General features: G+C 46.1%; 1 protein-coding gene across 2 annotated transcripts in view; it reads left to right on the top strand.

Moving 5' to 3' along the window:
• The first annotated feature begins 8,136 nt into the window (after positions 1-8,136).
• The window catches only part of Corin (corin, serine peptidase), a 200,043-nt gene continuing 190,878 nt past the window's right edge, over positions 8,137-17,301 (top strand). The window contains exon 1 of one of the 2 annotated variants that reach the window (XM_028780786.1): positions 8,137-8,306. In XM_028780786.1, the coding sequence (XP_028636619.1) occupies positions 8,238-8,306 (69 nt within the window). In that variant the 5' untranslated portion in view covers positions 8,137-8,237. Of the gene's footprint in view, positions 8,307-8,473; positions 8,798-17,301 lie in introns of those variants that run through there. The other variant, XM_028780785.1, reaches the window with a different exon arrangement.

The following is a 17,301-nucleotide window of genomic DNA, read 5'->3' on the forward strand; positions in this document are numbered from 1 at the left end:
TTTGTGATAAAGAATATTTATTATTGTTTAAGACACCCAGGAGCTCCTGATTTCAGGCTAGACATTATATCAATGGGCAGAACTCTAGTGATCTTACAGAACATAAAACCACTACGAGGAGTAGATGCACATTTCCAACATCACCCTTGTGATGTTCAAGGTCAGAGCACTGTCTGCCTCTCCAGAGGATGCAGGAGTGATTCCTGGCATGCATGTCACACATGGACATTCTCCAGCCCCCTCCCTGTCCCCCCTCCTCCCCCAGTATCAGGATACATACAACGGTGTACAGACAGAACACATGCACACATAAAAGATAAGCTTGTATTAAACAACAACAGAATGAAACAACAACAATGGAAGAGCATTAGTTCGTTTAGGTGAGAAAGTCTCTCAGAGAGAGGGATGTTTGAGCTGTGACCTAAAAGACCCTATGGGAAGACTGAGGGAAAACTGTGAAAAGACAAAGCAGTAAGTACAAAGTCATTAAATTTGAGACTTAATGCATCTGCATGACTGACTGTCAGAAAAAAGGGCAAAGTCCAGGCCAGTCCTGCTGGATGAGACTAAGCTAAGGACTAAGCTGAGGGGTTTTAGTCTGGTTGGAGTGGAAAGTACTGAACAGTTCTAAACAAGGAAGAGGCCTTTGTTTTGGTGTTTGCAGTCACTGGCTGCATGGAGTACAAAGTTTACAGGGTGTGTTTCAGGGGTGGGGCTTGATGGGACAGGGATGCGCAAGCGATCCAGGCTGCAAGCACCGGGGACTGATTCAGTTACATGGGACTCTAGCAACTGGCATGAAGTTGCTGCAAAAGCTGAGAAGAATGGAGAAATGCAAGGAAGTGAGAACCTTCCTCACGGTCAAGGTGAAGTCGCCTTTTGTCTAAATTCATGAAGTAGACTGCTGTCCTTTTTGATTATGGTGTTAGATAACGAAATAAGGAATGAGAAAATTAACCAACAGTCACCAGGAATTACAGAGGGGAACTGTTCAGCTCATTCTACTTTTACCTTGTGACATTAACAATGTAAAACAGTTACATTTTCTGTTTAAATTTGTGGTTATAGTGGGAGTTGAGATTTGGTTCAGTGTAGGCATGCCCATCTCCAACACCTAGTGTTTGCGTTTACACTGCTTCTGCTCTTCACGTGGATGCCACTTAATCCCACGCCGGAGTCATCGATCCTGAAGAACAGCATCGACTATGTTTACTTTTTGTAAAGAAGTTTCTTAAGTTTCGTGGCTATTAACAGTTAAAGATTTTAAACACAGGCAAGCGTTCTCTGGACGTGTGTAGAATTTTAATATCAACTGTCCAGAGCTTTATTTTGTTTCCTTTCAAGAAGTACATGTTTGACGTAGCTTCTCATCTCACCTCTGATGTTCTTTATTGATACTCACAGAATCCTTTGATTTTCTGAGTCCCTGATACAGTGACTAGCCCTCCCCACCTGTGTGCATGGCTGTGGCTTCCTCCACCTAAGCAGACAACAAAGGCGTGATGAGCAAGGATAAGATGCAGTAGGAAAAATGGCCTCTTTTAAGAGAGCTCAGTGCTGAAGGTGATTTTTTCAGCTTCAGGTCTTTAATAGTCACAATTATTTTTTTAAAAAAAAAAAACTCAAATACTCCAGGGTCCAGGGCATGTAAGTGAAAATTATACCATCACCTAGGAAGCTGAGAAAGGAGGGTTTGAGGTCTAGACCAGGCTGGGCTGCAAGAAGTGTCTCAAAACACTAAAGGTGCAGTGGGAACCAACATTCCCAGGGCTAGATAAGGGTAGTCAGGTGACTCATGCTGTTAGTCTTCCTGTTCTGGGAATGGAAAGAAAGGCAGAGGGACAAGCTCTGGAGCCCAAGTTGACACAAGAGTCTCTCTCTTCTCTGAGGAAGCTGCCCACGGTTAAGTAGCAGTCCCGGAGCCACCTAACCCTGGGCTTTGGGTCCTTTAGCAGGTTTCATAGACTGAGAAGCAGAGTAGTGGCTACTGCCTCCTGGAAGAGGGAGACTTGGGAGAAGTGGGAGGAACTGTGAAGCCACTGTGCTCTCCAGACACCTCTAAAAGACTCCAAATGAACAGCTATTCATCTTGAAAACCATTTTTACGTATTTTAGAGTCATGGTTTCTATGAAATGCCTGGCATAGAATGCTTTAAGAACTTTAATGTGACCGATTCCTACCTTTAAGACTTCTCCAGTAAACCTCAAAATAACAGAGACTCTGGAAGTGGACTCACCTCACAGTCGTCTTTTTCCTTTTATTCAAGACATTTTTTTTCTCATGTAATATATTCTGATTATTATTTCCCCTTCCTCTGCTCCTTCTAGTTCCTCCTTACCTCCCCTGTGATCTGAATTTTCCTCCTTTCTCATTACAAAAAAAATCAGGCTTCTAAGGAATAATAAGATAAAAACATAGAGTAGAATGAAACAAGGAAAAGAACTGAAGAAGAGGGACAAGAAACAGATGTGGAGAGCCACTCTCCCACACACTCCGGAAGCAAGCACTTAAAACACTAGCCATAAGCCATAACACATATGCAAAGGACCTGCAGGGTAGAGAGGAAGGAGGTCCTGATAGGTCATGGTAAGAGAAGGAACTTCCAAAGATACTGAATTCGTTTCTCGTTCGCCATCTACTACTGAGTATGTAGTATTTTGTTTCCTCAGTGAGACTCCCCTGGAAAAACTAAATTTTTGTTCACAAGGGGTTATTAGTTGTAGGTAGACCTTTTGTAGGCTGCCTCAGTCTTGAGTTTATATACTCATTGAGGCCCTTGATTTAGAGGCCCATGTCTCCTTGGTGTCCTGCATCCCCTCTGATCTTCTCTGCAGGGTTCTTCAAGTTGTGAGGGAAGGGATTGGTTGGAGGCACTCTGTGTAGAGCTGAGTGCTCCAAGTCTTTCCATATATCTACCTGTGGTCTCTCTATTTGTCCCCATCTGCTGCAGGGGGAAGCTACCTTGATGATGGCTGAGCAAAGCACTGGTCTATGAGGATAGCAGAATATGCAAAATCATTTTATTGATACTTCTTTCTTTTTTTATGAGAACAGTGGTGTTTGGGTATTTGGTTTTACCCTAGGTCATCAGATACTCTAGACTCTGGTTCTTGGAGATATAGGTTCCATCTTGTGGGGTAGGCCTTCACTCAAATCAGATATTGGTTGGTTACTCCCATAAACTTGTGCCACCATCGCCCAAGCATATCTTCCAGGCAGGACACCATTGTAGATCAAAGGGTTTGTAGCTGGCCTGGTGTTTGTGTTTATCTTTTTTGTAGCATGACCTGCCTGTGCCAAAGACTCTAGAACATATGGGTGAAGGCACAAGCTTGACTTCATGTACAGTGAGTTGTGTGTATGTTGTCTTCAGCAATAGAGCCTTACTGTCAGTTAGTGGAGGGCAACCTATATTCTTTCCAACAGCCAGGGTTGTTTGGGTGTTCCCAGGGGACTGAAAGCCTTATTTGGTGACAGGAGATGGCCAGTTGGGTCTCTGTCTCCATTTTTTGGAGATTGTGTTTAGATTACCCTCATATATCTTTACGTTTTAGAAAACTTCTACTATGTCAGGCTTCCATTTACTTCTTAAATTGCCCTAATTTTAGCTATCTCTCCCCAGATTCCCCCCCGCCCATTCCCTTGCCTCTTCTCTTCCCCACTTGATCCTCTCATTCCAGCCCCCACCTCCATCCAACCATAACTATTTTTCTTTCCGAGGGTGATTTGTCCCTCCTAGTTTCTTACTCCATACCTAACTTCTGTGGTTCTTGTACCCTGACTTAAAAATATCCCTCACTCAACTCTCCAGATTGTGCCTTCCTGAACTTTAAATTGTTCAAGATTTTCTACATCAAAGCCACTAACAAGAACATTTAAGCCCAACAACACTAACAACTTACATTTCTAAATTTGTTCTGAGAGTGATGGTTGAATCATTAATCTGCTCCAGCAGCAATGCTTGAAAAAGCTCAGTCACTGCCCAGTAAGGGGCTGGAAGCCCCCTTAGAATTTTCATACAGCTCATTGATTGCAACAAGCAGAGCAAATCTCCATAACAGCATGAAGTCCACAGGACACTCTGCCTCTCAGGGGCACACCCAATGTGCCTGTACTAACCAGCAGGCAGCCCTCCGTGAGTTCTCACAAGGTCCCTGAAAAATACTTCATTATGGAAATACACCACATTTTCTTTATCCATTCATCTGTTGAGGGACAGCTAAATTTATGAATGTCACTTTTATATCCTCCGATGGAGGGTTGAGATGAGAGCTGTCCCCAAGCTGGGCAACTCTCTGTTCTAACTATCCCGAGGCCTAGGCTTAGACACGTCTAGCCTCCGTACAATTTAATCTTCCAAGATGACTGAATCAATCTGGCTTCACTCGGCTTCTGTCTGAATTGCTCCGCTTGACCTCATACTAACTTTGGTAATATATTCTAATTTTACAGCTCCTCATTCTCTGCCTTGTTCTGTCTTCACTTACATCTATCTTGTTCTCTCTGCAACCTGTCTCTGTAAAGCTGTCCCAGTAAAACTGCCTTCCCCCTTTTCCCTCTCTGCTCTTAAGTAGCCCCTCTTTCCTGTACTATTCTCACGAGCTGGGTGTATCCTATCTCTGACTCATTCTGTCAGATCTTTTTCTGATTTGTCACTTTGTCAGCCCCTCAACTAGATGTCACTTTCAAACATGGCTGCTTCCTTCTACAAACCAACCTTACTTTTACTGTTAGGAATTAAAGGTATGTACTAAGGACATGTCTGTATTCCAGCTAGATCACGCTCTCATCTAGGGCGTGTCTGCCTTCTGCTGCTGGATCATATAGATCTAGAAGGTCTTAGGATATAATCTCTTGTCGGAGCAGCCATGTTGCTGCATTAAAATTCCTCCACATAGGATATATCTGCTTGCTGCCTACTGTGAATAAAACATCAATGAACATTGTTGAGCAAGTGTCTCTGTAACAGACACCTGAGTGCCCAAGTGTCACTTCACTTTATGCTGTTTGGTCATCATCCCTAGAGGAGTAAAGAGGACGCTTGCCAAAGATGAGTGCATTTGAGCAGTAAGATTGCACCTGAAGCTCCCGAGTAGAATGAAGTGTACGAGGGTGCTAAAGATAGAATTCTTCTGAGATGTCCTTGTGGGCCAGGTCTTAGTGTCTTTGTCTCAAGTGAGGACCATAGTGTATTGGAGGATGGTGACTCGGAAATATTAGGTCTGCACACAGCACTACACATCATCACTGACAACCTGACTGTGTGGTAGAATATGATAGGTGTGTATTTTGAGACAGTCTTACTATGCAGCCCTGACTGGTCTGCAGCTCTCCGTAGACCAGGCTGGCCTCAGACTCAGTGTGCCTCTGCCTTTGGGATTAAGGGTGTGTCTCCACTCCTAGCATCTTTCCCTCTTAACATAAACTCATCCTCCTCTGTGATAAAGTTCCAGCTTGCCTGAGTTTTTGCCCTATTTAATTTTGTCTCCCACTTTTGTGTCTTTGTATCACCTGACAGTGTACTCTGATGATTTAATACCCTTCCAACATTATTTGCAAATATTTTCAAGAGCTGAAATGTGTGTGTTCATTTCATTGTTCATTTAGTTGTTCCACTGGAATGAAGTTCTCTGAAGGCATGAGCTCTGGTAGCTAGCAAACCCTTAATGAATGAAACAGATCGCCCAGTAGATAAGCAGTGGTGTAGTGTGACATTTGTTCACCATCATGCTGAGATGCCAACCTCTTTGCTAAGAAAGCCCCCCCCCCAAATTGCCTTCATTTGTAGTACTAAGGGATAATTTGACCTATAGTTATGTCATGGCCAATGTTACTCTGTAAAGATGACCCTGTCTAGAGACATACTTCTTCAAGTTAATTTCCCATGAGTCTCTTTAAAAAAAAAACCTATCAGAATCATTTGTTTTAACATTTTGAGATATGTGGTATCTAATTCTTATCTATGGTCAGCATCCCTCAAAATGTCACAGCAGAACTTTATACATTCCTTTTGCTGTATGAGATCCTTCATTTTAGGGAAGGATTCTATTTATTCATATGACTCAGTCAAATAGGATGAAGGCAAGGCAAATTATTTCTGTGACTAACACACACATGGGTACTTTGTCAGTAATCCCCATAAATCTCATTAATGTTTGTGTTTTTTCTTTTAAATTATATGACTAGTTGGATATATGCTCAAAATGCTAGACAATAAAGCTTTCAGAATGGTACCAGAAATGTTAATTTTTGTAAAATTAAGAGCATTTAAAGACACTGGACAGTGATTACTAATTTTTTAATAAATTGAGGGGCTGGAGAGCCAGTTGTAGAGCGCTTGCCTAGCAAAGCTAACAACCACAGCTCTAATAATGTAAGTTTAAGTATGTGATGTGATTTTTCTAAAGAGAATAATTCCACAGTGATCATTAAAAACCACTTGTGAGTGTGCTTCATAGTTTTAAATTAACTTGAAAATAAAACATGTTTGATTTCTTGTAGTACTAAAGTTAATTGCAAGGTCTAAACATAGATGTTCACCCTCATTTCTTACACTGTGCCCCCAAGCAGCAAAAAGTACCTCAAATACTGGTTCTGATTCTCACAGCAGCTGAAGCGATTAGGAGGAAGTCTTCGGAGCGTTTACCTTGTCAGTACAGTCAGCCTTAGGAACCCAGCATAGAAGAGTAAGGAACACCATGAAGAATCTACTTAGCTATTTCAGGTTCATAGTTCCCACATCATCTCCACCAGGGGGCAGAACTCGGAAAAGAAAGAAACTCATCTGCGCCTTCAAGATGGGTATACATACACTCACTGTTCCATTCACAGACTGCTTAACTCTGGCCCTCGGGGTGGAGTTGGCAGATATGTCCGGGGCTCTGGGTTTTCAGATGGGGGTCCTGTGGGTGGTGGTGCATGCTGAGGCAGTGTCTCAATAAAAACCCAGTCACAAAATGCTACCGTCTCTGGGGAATGTCGGGTCACTGCCGACCAAAATGACCTTAAGCTGGTTACTCCAGCTGCCTCTCATCTCTGAGTTAAAGAGGGTATGTGTAGAGTGCTTAGTGCAGTGAAACGCTTGTTAGAAATTGCATTCCTCACTGATGCTGGAAGTCAGTGTCTCACGTTTTTAAGTGCACGTAGCACACTGCATATCTTTTCTGAAGCAAAGTACTTATTACCACTCCCTTCCAGTTGTACAAATGTGCCTTTGTCCATGCAATGATACTCAAGGGGCAGGTCATATTGTCTGCTTACTATATATGGCTTTCTCTAATGGAGATGTTCTACAGTATAACCTCAGTAAAAACCTCAGTTATTGACGTTTTGAAGGTTTTGATTTAAAATGCATTTTAAAATCATGTCTAAGAAAATTTAAATCTTTGCGATCCTTGGGTTTTTTTTTTTTGTTTTTCATTTTTCGATAAATATTTAAGATTTGTCTTGGCCTGCAATGCAACCTTTGCTTTGGAATGTCTACATCGCTCTCCTTGCTGCCATAGGAATGTGGCTCCCTGTCTGACAGGTGCGAATTTGCTGGCCCCTGCTTCTAGTCTGTGGATATTCTTGTCAGACAATCGCAGACTGGCGTTCTCCTGGCCCGTGGAACTTAAGCAGCAACGCAGTCTTGCAAAAATCAGTTTGAGACAGATTTGCAATTTGTGGAACGCGAATAATGCCTGACTTTGAAACCTTACATCTTTTTGAACAAAACAAACTTGGCGTTGGATTGCCAGTGCCTGAAGGCAGTCATTTTGGTACTTACCTGGCTAGAATCCTATTTGGGGGCATAGGCTGTTCTAGGTGTGATAATGAGAGTTCGAAGGAGGGCAGCCCTTTTCACTGCCCAGCAAAGTTCTGGCCTCAACAAAGCAGCAAAGGCCAAAGCTGCTGTCCCACAGTTTAAGGGTTGGTTTGTTTTTTTATTCCTGGTGTGAAGGACGGTGGCAGTAAACTCTTTGCTCTCCTTCTGCCATAGAAAAACAACATTTTTGAAGGCAGGGGTGGGTACGGAGGAACTATCTCATTAAGGGTTATGGGTAGGACCCAGAGATGTGAGTGAAGGGAGGGAGTGGTCTGCGGGTGGGGTCTGCCCAGCCGACAAAATATGGGGCTCCCATCCCCTGAGTATAACTTCACTCCAAGTGAGGAGAAAGACACCCGTAGTGCCTCTCCTAGAGATCCATAGAGCAGAGAAAAGCGACCGAGATAAGAGTGGACAGAGGAGAAAGATATGTTCACGAAACGGCCCCCCGCCCTTGCTCCGGAGGAGCACAGTCGCCGAGCTGACGCCCCAAAGAGGGTAAGATCCACCCTCCTCGCTCCTCCAGCACGCAGGTCGCGTGGCCTGAGTCCTGGTTACTTCAGAGTCAACCTTTTTCTCCCTGTCCCTTCCTCCCTTCATCGGGTGCCACCTCCTTCCCGTCTGTAGGTCAGTGAGCACAGACTTCTCAGTGGCTTGCTCTAGTCCCCAAGCGGACAGTCCTTCACTCCTGTGGCTTGGCGTCGGAGACGCTGGCAGTCATGGGCAGGGTTTCCTTCAGCGTTCGGGTCAGCTCGGTGCGGAGAGCCCGCTGCTCTTGTCCTGGGCAATGCTACCTCTCCTGCAGAGTCCCTTCAACCACCGCCCTCCAGGCACTGAACCGGCTTGGCTGCGCGGGGGTTTCGGGGGAGACTGCAGGTGGAGCCTTCGGACCGGGCCCCTCGGGGACCAGTGGGTTCTTCCTCTCCGAGTCCAAGTTCCAGGCTCCAGGCAACTGGAAGGATTGCTTTGGAGCCCCGCCTGCTCCAGACGTAAGCCTGCATCCCTACTGCGCGCGCCCCTGCTACTCGCTATGAGACTAGGTCCCATTTGTAGTAGTGTCCTCCATTGGGGAATCAGTCAATGTCCCGGGATGGCCCTATGCATTGGCACTGCACAACTAAGAGCTGGGAAATCCCGGGTCCCCTGCGCGTGAACTTACTCTGGGACGGGTACCGGCCCCCGACGCACCGAGCACCGTCCGCGGTTTGCAGCGCAGGATTTGAGCTGCTAGGGTTTGGGACGGTTTTTCCCCACGCAGTCCTGGGAAGGATTAGCCTTGCTGCCAAGATCTGCAGAGAAAAGGAAGGACACTGCAGAGGGTCCCCCCTGACCTGAGACTCAGGAAACCCAGTCTAGGTTACAGCCATCCTTGTCTGCTGTGTCGTTAGGGTCTTGGAATTACTGCCAGGATCCCAGTTGCGCAAAGGCGTACAGGACCAGTCAGTGCCAGCAGGGAGAGAGGGGTGGTTAGGAAGGCGCCCCAGGCAGTGTCCTGCCAGGTTCTGTTAGAGCTCTGAGTGGGACTTCCGTGCCGGAACTCTAGAGGCAGGAGAACGACAGTAGGCTCGCTTTGCGCAGCTTCCCATTTAGGGGACCAAGGTGGGGACTCAGTTTCCAGATTCCCAGGAAAGTCGTCCCAGCAATCCCCTCCCACTGAAACTTCTCAGAACTTCGCGCCGCTGCACCGTGAAGGCTTACAGAACAAGGCTTCAAGGGTCTCTTCGTCCATGTCTGTGGTTTATAGTTATTCCATTTTTAAGAGAGGAAGGAATCTATTCATGGGCGCTAAAGTCCACAACAAAACACCAGAGCGCCACCGGCAAGGGAGCCAAGCTAGGACTCACTGCTGCTTGTTGTTCAAGGGCACGTTTTGGCAGAGTTTTGAAGTTAGAAGTGCTGCAAACATTAATTTTGGCAAATCTTCCAAACAAAAAACAACTAGGCTTTTGGAGTTGTGTCACAACCTCCAAATACCCACTAGTCTTGTACGAGATAAGGCTCAAAATCAGTTTCTATAACTAGGGTCCTGGGGTTGATGTCTGCGTAGGTGCTCAGCTGAGCAGCTGAGACCTGCAGGCTCCTCCTGACAAGAGTTTTTATTGTATGAAGTATCTTTAGGGAGAGTAGAACTTGGAGTAACCTAATCCTCAGGAAGCTGTGAAACTTTTGTGGGAGGGGGACGTTGGGGGACGATCCGGAAAGTTCCATGTAGGATAGGGTTACAATACAAATAAAAACCTAAATTGTCCTCCAGTGAGGTAAGGTGACAGAAGAAATGCTTTATTAATCTCCCCATGTAGATTTCCAAGAATGAGGATTTTTTTTTTAAGACACGGAATTGATTCCACCATAAACTTTCCCCTTCATGGTGCAGAAATCTCGGTGATAGTGGAGTGGACAGGCCTCCGTATCTGCCATATTGAAAAGGCAAAAGACTGCTGTGGGGAAGATACTGCTAACTTCAGGATTGAACAGGGAAAGGTCCGGGCAGGCGCAAGAGGTGCATGGAAGCGCATTTAGACTCAGGGTGGTCTGGGTGATGATCACCTCTATTCAGGGTCTAATGCTCCAGGGAAATTGTCGAGGCATGGCCTCAGTTTCCAAAGAATGGTGATGATTGCTTCTGTGTAGGGGGTGAGACTCATCCTGGACTGGTCTCCCTGTAAAGCTCCCTGTTTCTGGAAGGTTTCAGCATAGCCACTGGGATTTTGAGTCGCCACTCTGGGGACTATGGAACAGGGAATTCCACAAGCTGGGGAAGGACAGTGGCCTCATGTCTGTACAGAGCTGGCTTGTGCTTTAGACTTGAAGGGGAGTAATAAGAGTCATGGGTTTATTTAGAGCTGATCACCCCCTCCCCCCACACACACATTTCCCCCCCACACCCCTCCCCACACACTGTGTGACCGTTTTCAGATAGACATTCTTTAAATAGTTGCATGTTTGTATGCAGAGTTGAGCAGGAAGCAGACCCAACCTTTAAGGCAAAAAGGGAGGCAAGGTGCAGGTAAAAAGTGGTGGTTTTGTTTTTGTTGTTGTTGTCTATTAGATAGCCTCAGGCATAAATGAGGCAAGGCGTCTATCTGAGCCTTTAAAGAAAGCAGTCTGTAAGGCCTGTTTCTTGTCTCTTCCTGACAGTTGGAGGGGGTTCACTGTCAGGGAGAGAGGGAGACAGGAGGGCTATGCCTCCAGAGAGGGGATAGCCTCACACTCTGCTCTCTCTGGCCCCCATTATGAAGCTTCAACACAGAAATGATACTCTGTTACTTCTGTCTCTCTTCTCTTTACCCTAGTGTCCTGTAACACAAAGGTCTGTCTCTCCCTGTGACAAAACTCTGTCTCAGGGGCTCCCTGGGGACTAGGAAGTGCTGTGACACCAACTGTTCACTGAAAACATCCAAGTCAGGCAATGCTTATTTGTCCTACCATCAACAAGGATGCATCCATGCTGGGTTAGCACCGTCTATTTTACCCAGGCAAAAGGGAAGCCATACTGCTTGGCTTTAGGGGGATGAACAAATTTCTAGGTTCCCCACTGAGAGGTCAGGTAAACTCAGACTTCCTTTGCTTATTCCTCTAAGTCTCTGTCTGTCTGTCTGTCTGTCTGTCTGTCTGTCTGTCCCTTTCCCCCTCCCCTTCCTCTCATACAGATACAGGAACTATTGAATGAAAATGTGCCATTGGGAAGCATCGCTTATGAGGAAGAACATGGTTTTGGTGTCAGATCTCCAGCTCTAGTATTTTTTTAAATTATCCATCTGTTTTTATTTCATTCATCTGTTTTTATTTTATTCATTGATTCCAAGTTTTAATAACTCTATTGTTACTGTGGATATGTGTGCATGGTGATGTGAGGTTAAGCGTGCCACAGCCTGTGTGCTGAGGCCAGAGGACAGCTCTGTGGAGCTGGTTTTCTCCTTCTGCCTTTATGTGGGTTCCAGGGATTGAACTCAGGTTGCCGGGGTTGCAGCAAGTGCCTGTCTTGCTGAGCCCTCTCACTGGCCCCTCCAGCTCTAATGTTTAAAAGCAGCCAGAATGTCATCTTGCCAAGTCTGTTTCTTCCAATAGAAAGAGGAGTTGGTATTATTTCCACCTTCAAAGACACCATGTGATGAAGGAAATATGTATTACAAGCAACTATATGTAATACTTGGTGCATTCTGTAAAGCCTTATTAAATATTTAAGATAACCCTTCACAGGAGTCTTGATGTTTAAAAAAAATCATGTATATTTAGTATGTACAACTAGACTTTGAAATAAGATTGTGTCCCTGAAGCCATCGCCACAATTAGTTCCACGAATGTACCTGACACCTCAAGTCAGGACTGTGGTATTCCTGGCTTAGGAATAGGCTTTACTTCAAGGGTGGGGGGTGTCTTTCTTCACCAAATAGTCATTTACTTGATATACTGGTATTTATAAGAATCAAGGCACTAGAATATTGAGTTTGCTGTTTGGCACGAAATCCATTTGAGTGCTTGGTTTGTGTAGGTTGAAAATGGCTACCTGTCTTAGGGTTTTACTGCTGTAAACAGACACCATGACCAAGGCAAGTCTTATAAAGGACAACATATATTTGGGGCTGGCTTACAGGTTCAGAGGTTCAGTCCATTATCATCAAGGTGGGAGAATGCCAGCAACCAGGCAGGCATGATGCAGACAGAGCTGAGAGTTCTACATCTTCATCTGAAGGCTGCTAGCAGAATACTGGCTTCCAGGCAGCTAGGATGAGGGTCTTAACGCCCACACCCACGGTGCCACGCCTACTCCAACAGGGACACACCTTCAAATAGTGCCACTCCCTGGGCTGAGCATATACAAACCATCACACTACCCAACCTCACTCTGTTGGATCCTTCCAGAACATGTCATCATTTGACAAACTGGATTTTACTTCCTTTTTTCTCTCCTCCTGTACTAGTATGTCAGCTTTCAAAGGTAGAGATGTTTCAGGGCCTTTGCTCATTGTTTTATGAATGCCTGGTATACAATGGATACCTAATAGCCACTTGTGAGTAGCTGGGGTCAATTTGGACCTAGTGAGAAAGGAAAGGTGTGGTGTTAGTTTCCGATGGTTGCTATGATAAAATGAAAACAGCAGAAAAACAGGCGCACACAGTTTTAAGGCTCATACATTTAAAATCAAGATGTCCGTAGGGTCTTTGAAATGTTTATGGGAGAATCTTTCCTTTAGTCTTCCTAGCTTCTTCTGAATATGCCTCCGAGTTCCTCGGCTGACAGATGTGTCAGTCTGATCGCTGCCTGGATTGTCACATGCCCTTCTCTACGTATCTGTCCTATTATTTTCAGGACACCTGTCACAAGTGGGTCACTATGTGGTAGGAAGGTGAAGCTTTACTAATAAGAGCTTTCTACCTGGCTGGAGCTCGGGGCACTGAGTTGCGGGGCTCTTTCTTTGGTCATTACTATGCCAAGATTTTCTCTAACCTTTATGAAGAGAGGACCATGTTGCCTTGGGGCACAGGCTGCTCTGTCTGTCTCACTCCTAGCCCTTGCTGAACTCTGCTGAGGGGTGTCTGGTACCTGTAAATTTTGTCTTTCTCTCACCCTGCAGGTGGTTGCCCCGTCACCTCTCCTGTGGGACAGTTCTTTATGTCCGTCCCCTCAGAGCATGCATGGCAGTTCCTGATTAGGCTGGCAGAAGGTATAGAGAGGTTCTGCAGAGACCCATGTCACCATCCACCAGAGGTGCTGATGCGCGTGGAGAAGGCATGGTACCAGGCTGATTCAGAAGTGGGGACTGAAAATAAAGGGGCAGGCTGTAAAGGCTGTTTTGGTGGCACCCGTGAGCTTGCTTAGATCAGGGTCCTTTAGGTCAGTGACATTTGAAGAATTCTCTGTTTCCAGGAGATGAGGAGAGTTCTAAGGAAAAGTTCTCTGCCACTGCACACCACATATCTCTCTGAAGCCACAGATGTGTCAATTCATCATAGTGCCCCTGCAGCCAATTTGAGACGATATCAGGAAGGCTTCTGGTTTTGCCTTTGATTTTCTGAAACAGGATCTCACGTAGCCCAGGCTGGACTCAAACTCCACACGTAGCGATGAGTCTGGCCTTGAATTTATGATCCTCCTGCCCTAACTCCCAAGTACTGGTATTACAGGCAGGTACCACTATGTCCAGTCTGACAATACTAGGATCTCATACTTGGGGACTCCATGACCTCCTAAAGGGTGAAAGATTGATATTTGTGAATAGTATGATGTGACTTTCTCCAACTAGGACAACACAAGTACCTCACAGGGGTAGGGGGGAGGGGGAGAGCAGAAGCCCGGTGTGAGATCATTGAAGGATTCTTGGGGACAGTTTGGCATGGAAAGGAACAGATTCTCCTATCTAATTGATAAGAACTTATGTGCCGGGCATGGAACTAGACACTTGGGCATCTACTGGTGAAGAAAATGAAGTTATGTGCACTCGGGAAGCTCGACTTCTAACTAAGCAATCAATCCTGCAACAGGACTGCAGGGAAGACAGACTTGGCAGAAGATCCTGTCAGCCTGCCTGACCTTTACCCAGTGACATGAGTGAGCACAGTGACAGACAGCACTCTGCTCTAGCCTGTGTGGCCCGGTGCCTTTTGTGCACTGGGCTTAGGTCCGGTGTTAAGGATCTGTGCTCTTTTGTTCTCTTAGTTGGAAGCAATCAGGTAAATTAGGTAATCGACTGAGGCGTCTGTTCCACGCCTGGAGAAGTTGAACATGTGAGATCTCAGGATGGAAATGATACCGTTCTCTTTTGGTGAGGATTTTCAAGACTTATCTCGATGGTACCCAATTATCACCTTTGTCCAGTTTAGAGTCTCATCCTGCAGGCAGGCAGGCAGACAGGCAGACAGGCAGGCAGGCAGGCAGGCAGGCAGGCAGGCAGGCAGGCAGGCAGGGAGGCAGGCAGGGAGGCAGGCAGGCAGGCAGGGAGGCAGGCAGGCAGGCAGGCAGGCAGGCAGGCAGGGAGGCAGGGAGGCAGGCAGGCAGGCAGGCAGGCAGGCAGGCAGGCAGGCAGGCAGGCAGGCAGGATGCTTTGCCTCTGGGGTGTGTCGTGGAAGCCAACCTGACATTGGTTTACTTAATATTTCTCTTTAAGACAATTTTTGTCCAAGCTAAGGGACATCAGAAGTAAGAGTTCATCATGAAATGAGATGGGTGCAGGATTCAGCTAACCTCTCTTCACCCTGGTTTTCTCACGTGTGAACTGGGTCCTGTTTTCTGTGTCGGAGCTGCACTTTTAATGTGGTGGCTGGGAAATGAGCAGGGCATGTTGCCATTTGCTCTCCCCCCTCTCCCTCTTGACCTTCCTGACAGTTGATGAGCCGCCAGGCGCTCTCCTCCTGGCACCAGATTTGAGGGCTTTTTATAAGGCCACTTCTCTGAGACTCCCTGACACCAACTCCGTGCTGACACTTCAACTCAATTCTGACAGGTTACCTGGAGTTAAAGGGCTTGTCCCTCAAGCTGCCTTCACATGTAGACAGCAGGTCCCCAGCTGCCTGACTTCTGACTGATGAGCTATAAGCCAGGGAGAGGCCACACCCACTCCTCAGGTGCAGCGATTTGGTAGAATGACTCCCAGAGCTCAGAGAGACGTTTTTCTTAAAAGTTACTGATTTATGATGGAGGGCGTGAAGGAAGAGCCAGGAGAAGGGGTACAGTAGGGTTCGGGTGTACCCCTATGACGTGTGGATGTATTACCTAGACGACTCTGACGCTCTAAATCCCAGCATCCAGGAGCTTTTAAGGCACAATTGATCGTTAATTAAATTCCCAGCACCCCCTTTGGGGAAGGGGACTGGAAACCGCCAGCTTCTAATCAAGGTCTGGTCTTTCTGGCAACTGGCCCCATCCTGGAGCTATTTAGGGCTCATCAAGAATCCAGAATCACCTCATTAGAACAAGAGGTGACTTTATCCCTGCTGTCCCTCAGGAAATTCCAAGGGAGGATTCCGGAACTTTGTGGGAAGGGGATGTGGAAATGCACAGGAGGGCTGCCTGGACAAGAGGCACCCACACAGGCAGACCTTCAGGTCGGTTTCCCTCTCAGCGAGTGTTTTCTAGTGCATATTATCCTGAGCTCTGGCCAAGGACAAAAATTGCCTGTTCAGCACCCGGAGAAACCCAATCAGAGAAAACTTGGCAGGCAATTTCGATCACCACAGCCTGTGTTTCTCCGAGGGTCCCTGCTTTGGAACTTTCAGAACTGAAACTGTGTATGGGTGTTGGGAGGGAGAGAGAGAGAGCAATTACAGAAACAGAGTCTTTCACCACATGGCCCAAAATCAAGTTGGGAGATGTGTGCTTGAGGGTATTCCCAAGGAAGAACTTGGTACCAGAGAAAATGCTTCTCCTTAAATGGCTATGAATTTAATTTATGAACTAGGAACAAACAAAATGTCCTCAGAATAGCAAAGGAGCCAAATTCTCAGGTCACCAGAGAGAATTCTGAGGTCTCTAAAATTTAGGAAGGTTGGATATAAAAGAATTCCTTATGAAGAACGAGCTTAGTTAGCCTGAGCTAGGACATCTACCCTACCCTACCAGACAACCCTGGGTGCTTAAGTCTCTCTACCCCTTAGGCAGCAGGCTGGGCTCCCTCCGAAAAGTTCCTTTCCCTGAGAGATACTTCTCCCATAGACATGTGGAGAGGACTTGGGAATGAAGGCTTCTTGAGAGTCGCTGGGTAGATGTAACATTTTCCTTGTTATTGTTTCCAGATGGTACACTTAGCTGCATGTGTCCTAAAATGATATCTTCTTGATATGAAATGTGGGTGTTGGAGAGTCAGCTGTCCTTGAGGAGAAGATTAAAGAAAGAAATGCTGCTTTTCAAAGTCAAGTCTCTCCCATGAGTAAGACAAAAGCAAAAGCAATCAGAAGCTAATGTGGGGTCTGTCCAATAGAAACACAGTAGCCGCAGATACTGTTGAGCTTATAACCGAACCCAACGAACCAAATTTTAGGAGTTATTTATTTGGCTCAAAATCTCCAGTATTTTATAGTTTTAACATGTAGCAAATATAATTACTAAATACTTTACCTTGTTTTTCTTGTAACAAATCTTTATGCTTCATAATTCTTTTATCTAGTATAAATTCAAACCAGCGACATTCCAGGTTCTTAGTGATCTTGGCTAGCACACAGTTCATTGAGTACTTAATGGTTGTTGACACAGGACCAAGATAAAGGAAGCCTTCAGGTCTGGTTAAGTTGAAAGCCAGCCCATCCTTGGTTATGTGGGTGTGTGGGAGATGTCATCACTTAACTCCTCTGAGAAGTAGGCCTCATTGGTCGGTGTTGTCAGAAAGTAATATGGTTGATTACAAATGTAGGTGGGAGGATGTAGGTGGGGAGATGTAGGTGGGGGGACGTAGGTGGGGGGTGTGGGTGGGGGTTCTGGGCGGGGGATGTGGGCGGGAGATGTGGGCGGGGGATGTGGGCGGGGGGTGTGGGCGGGGGGTGTGGGCGGGGGGTGTGGGCG

This window comes from Grammomys surdaster, unplaced genomic scaffold, assembly GCF_004785775.1.
Source record: "Grammomys surdaster isolate TR1022 unplaced genomic scaffold, NIH_TR_1.0 372, whole genome shotgun sequence".
NCBI lineage: Eukaryota > Metazoa > Chordata > Mammalia > Rodentia > Muridae > Grammomys > Grammomys surdaster.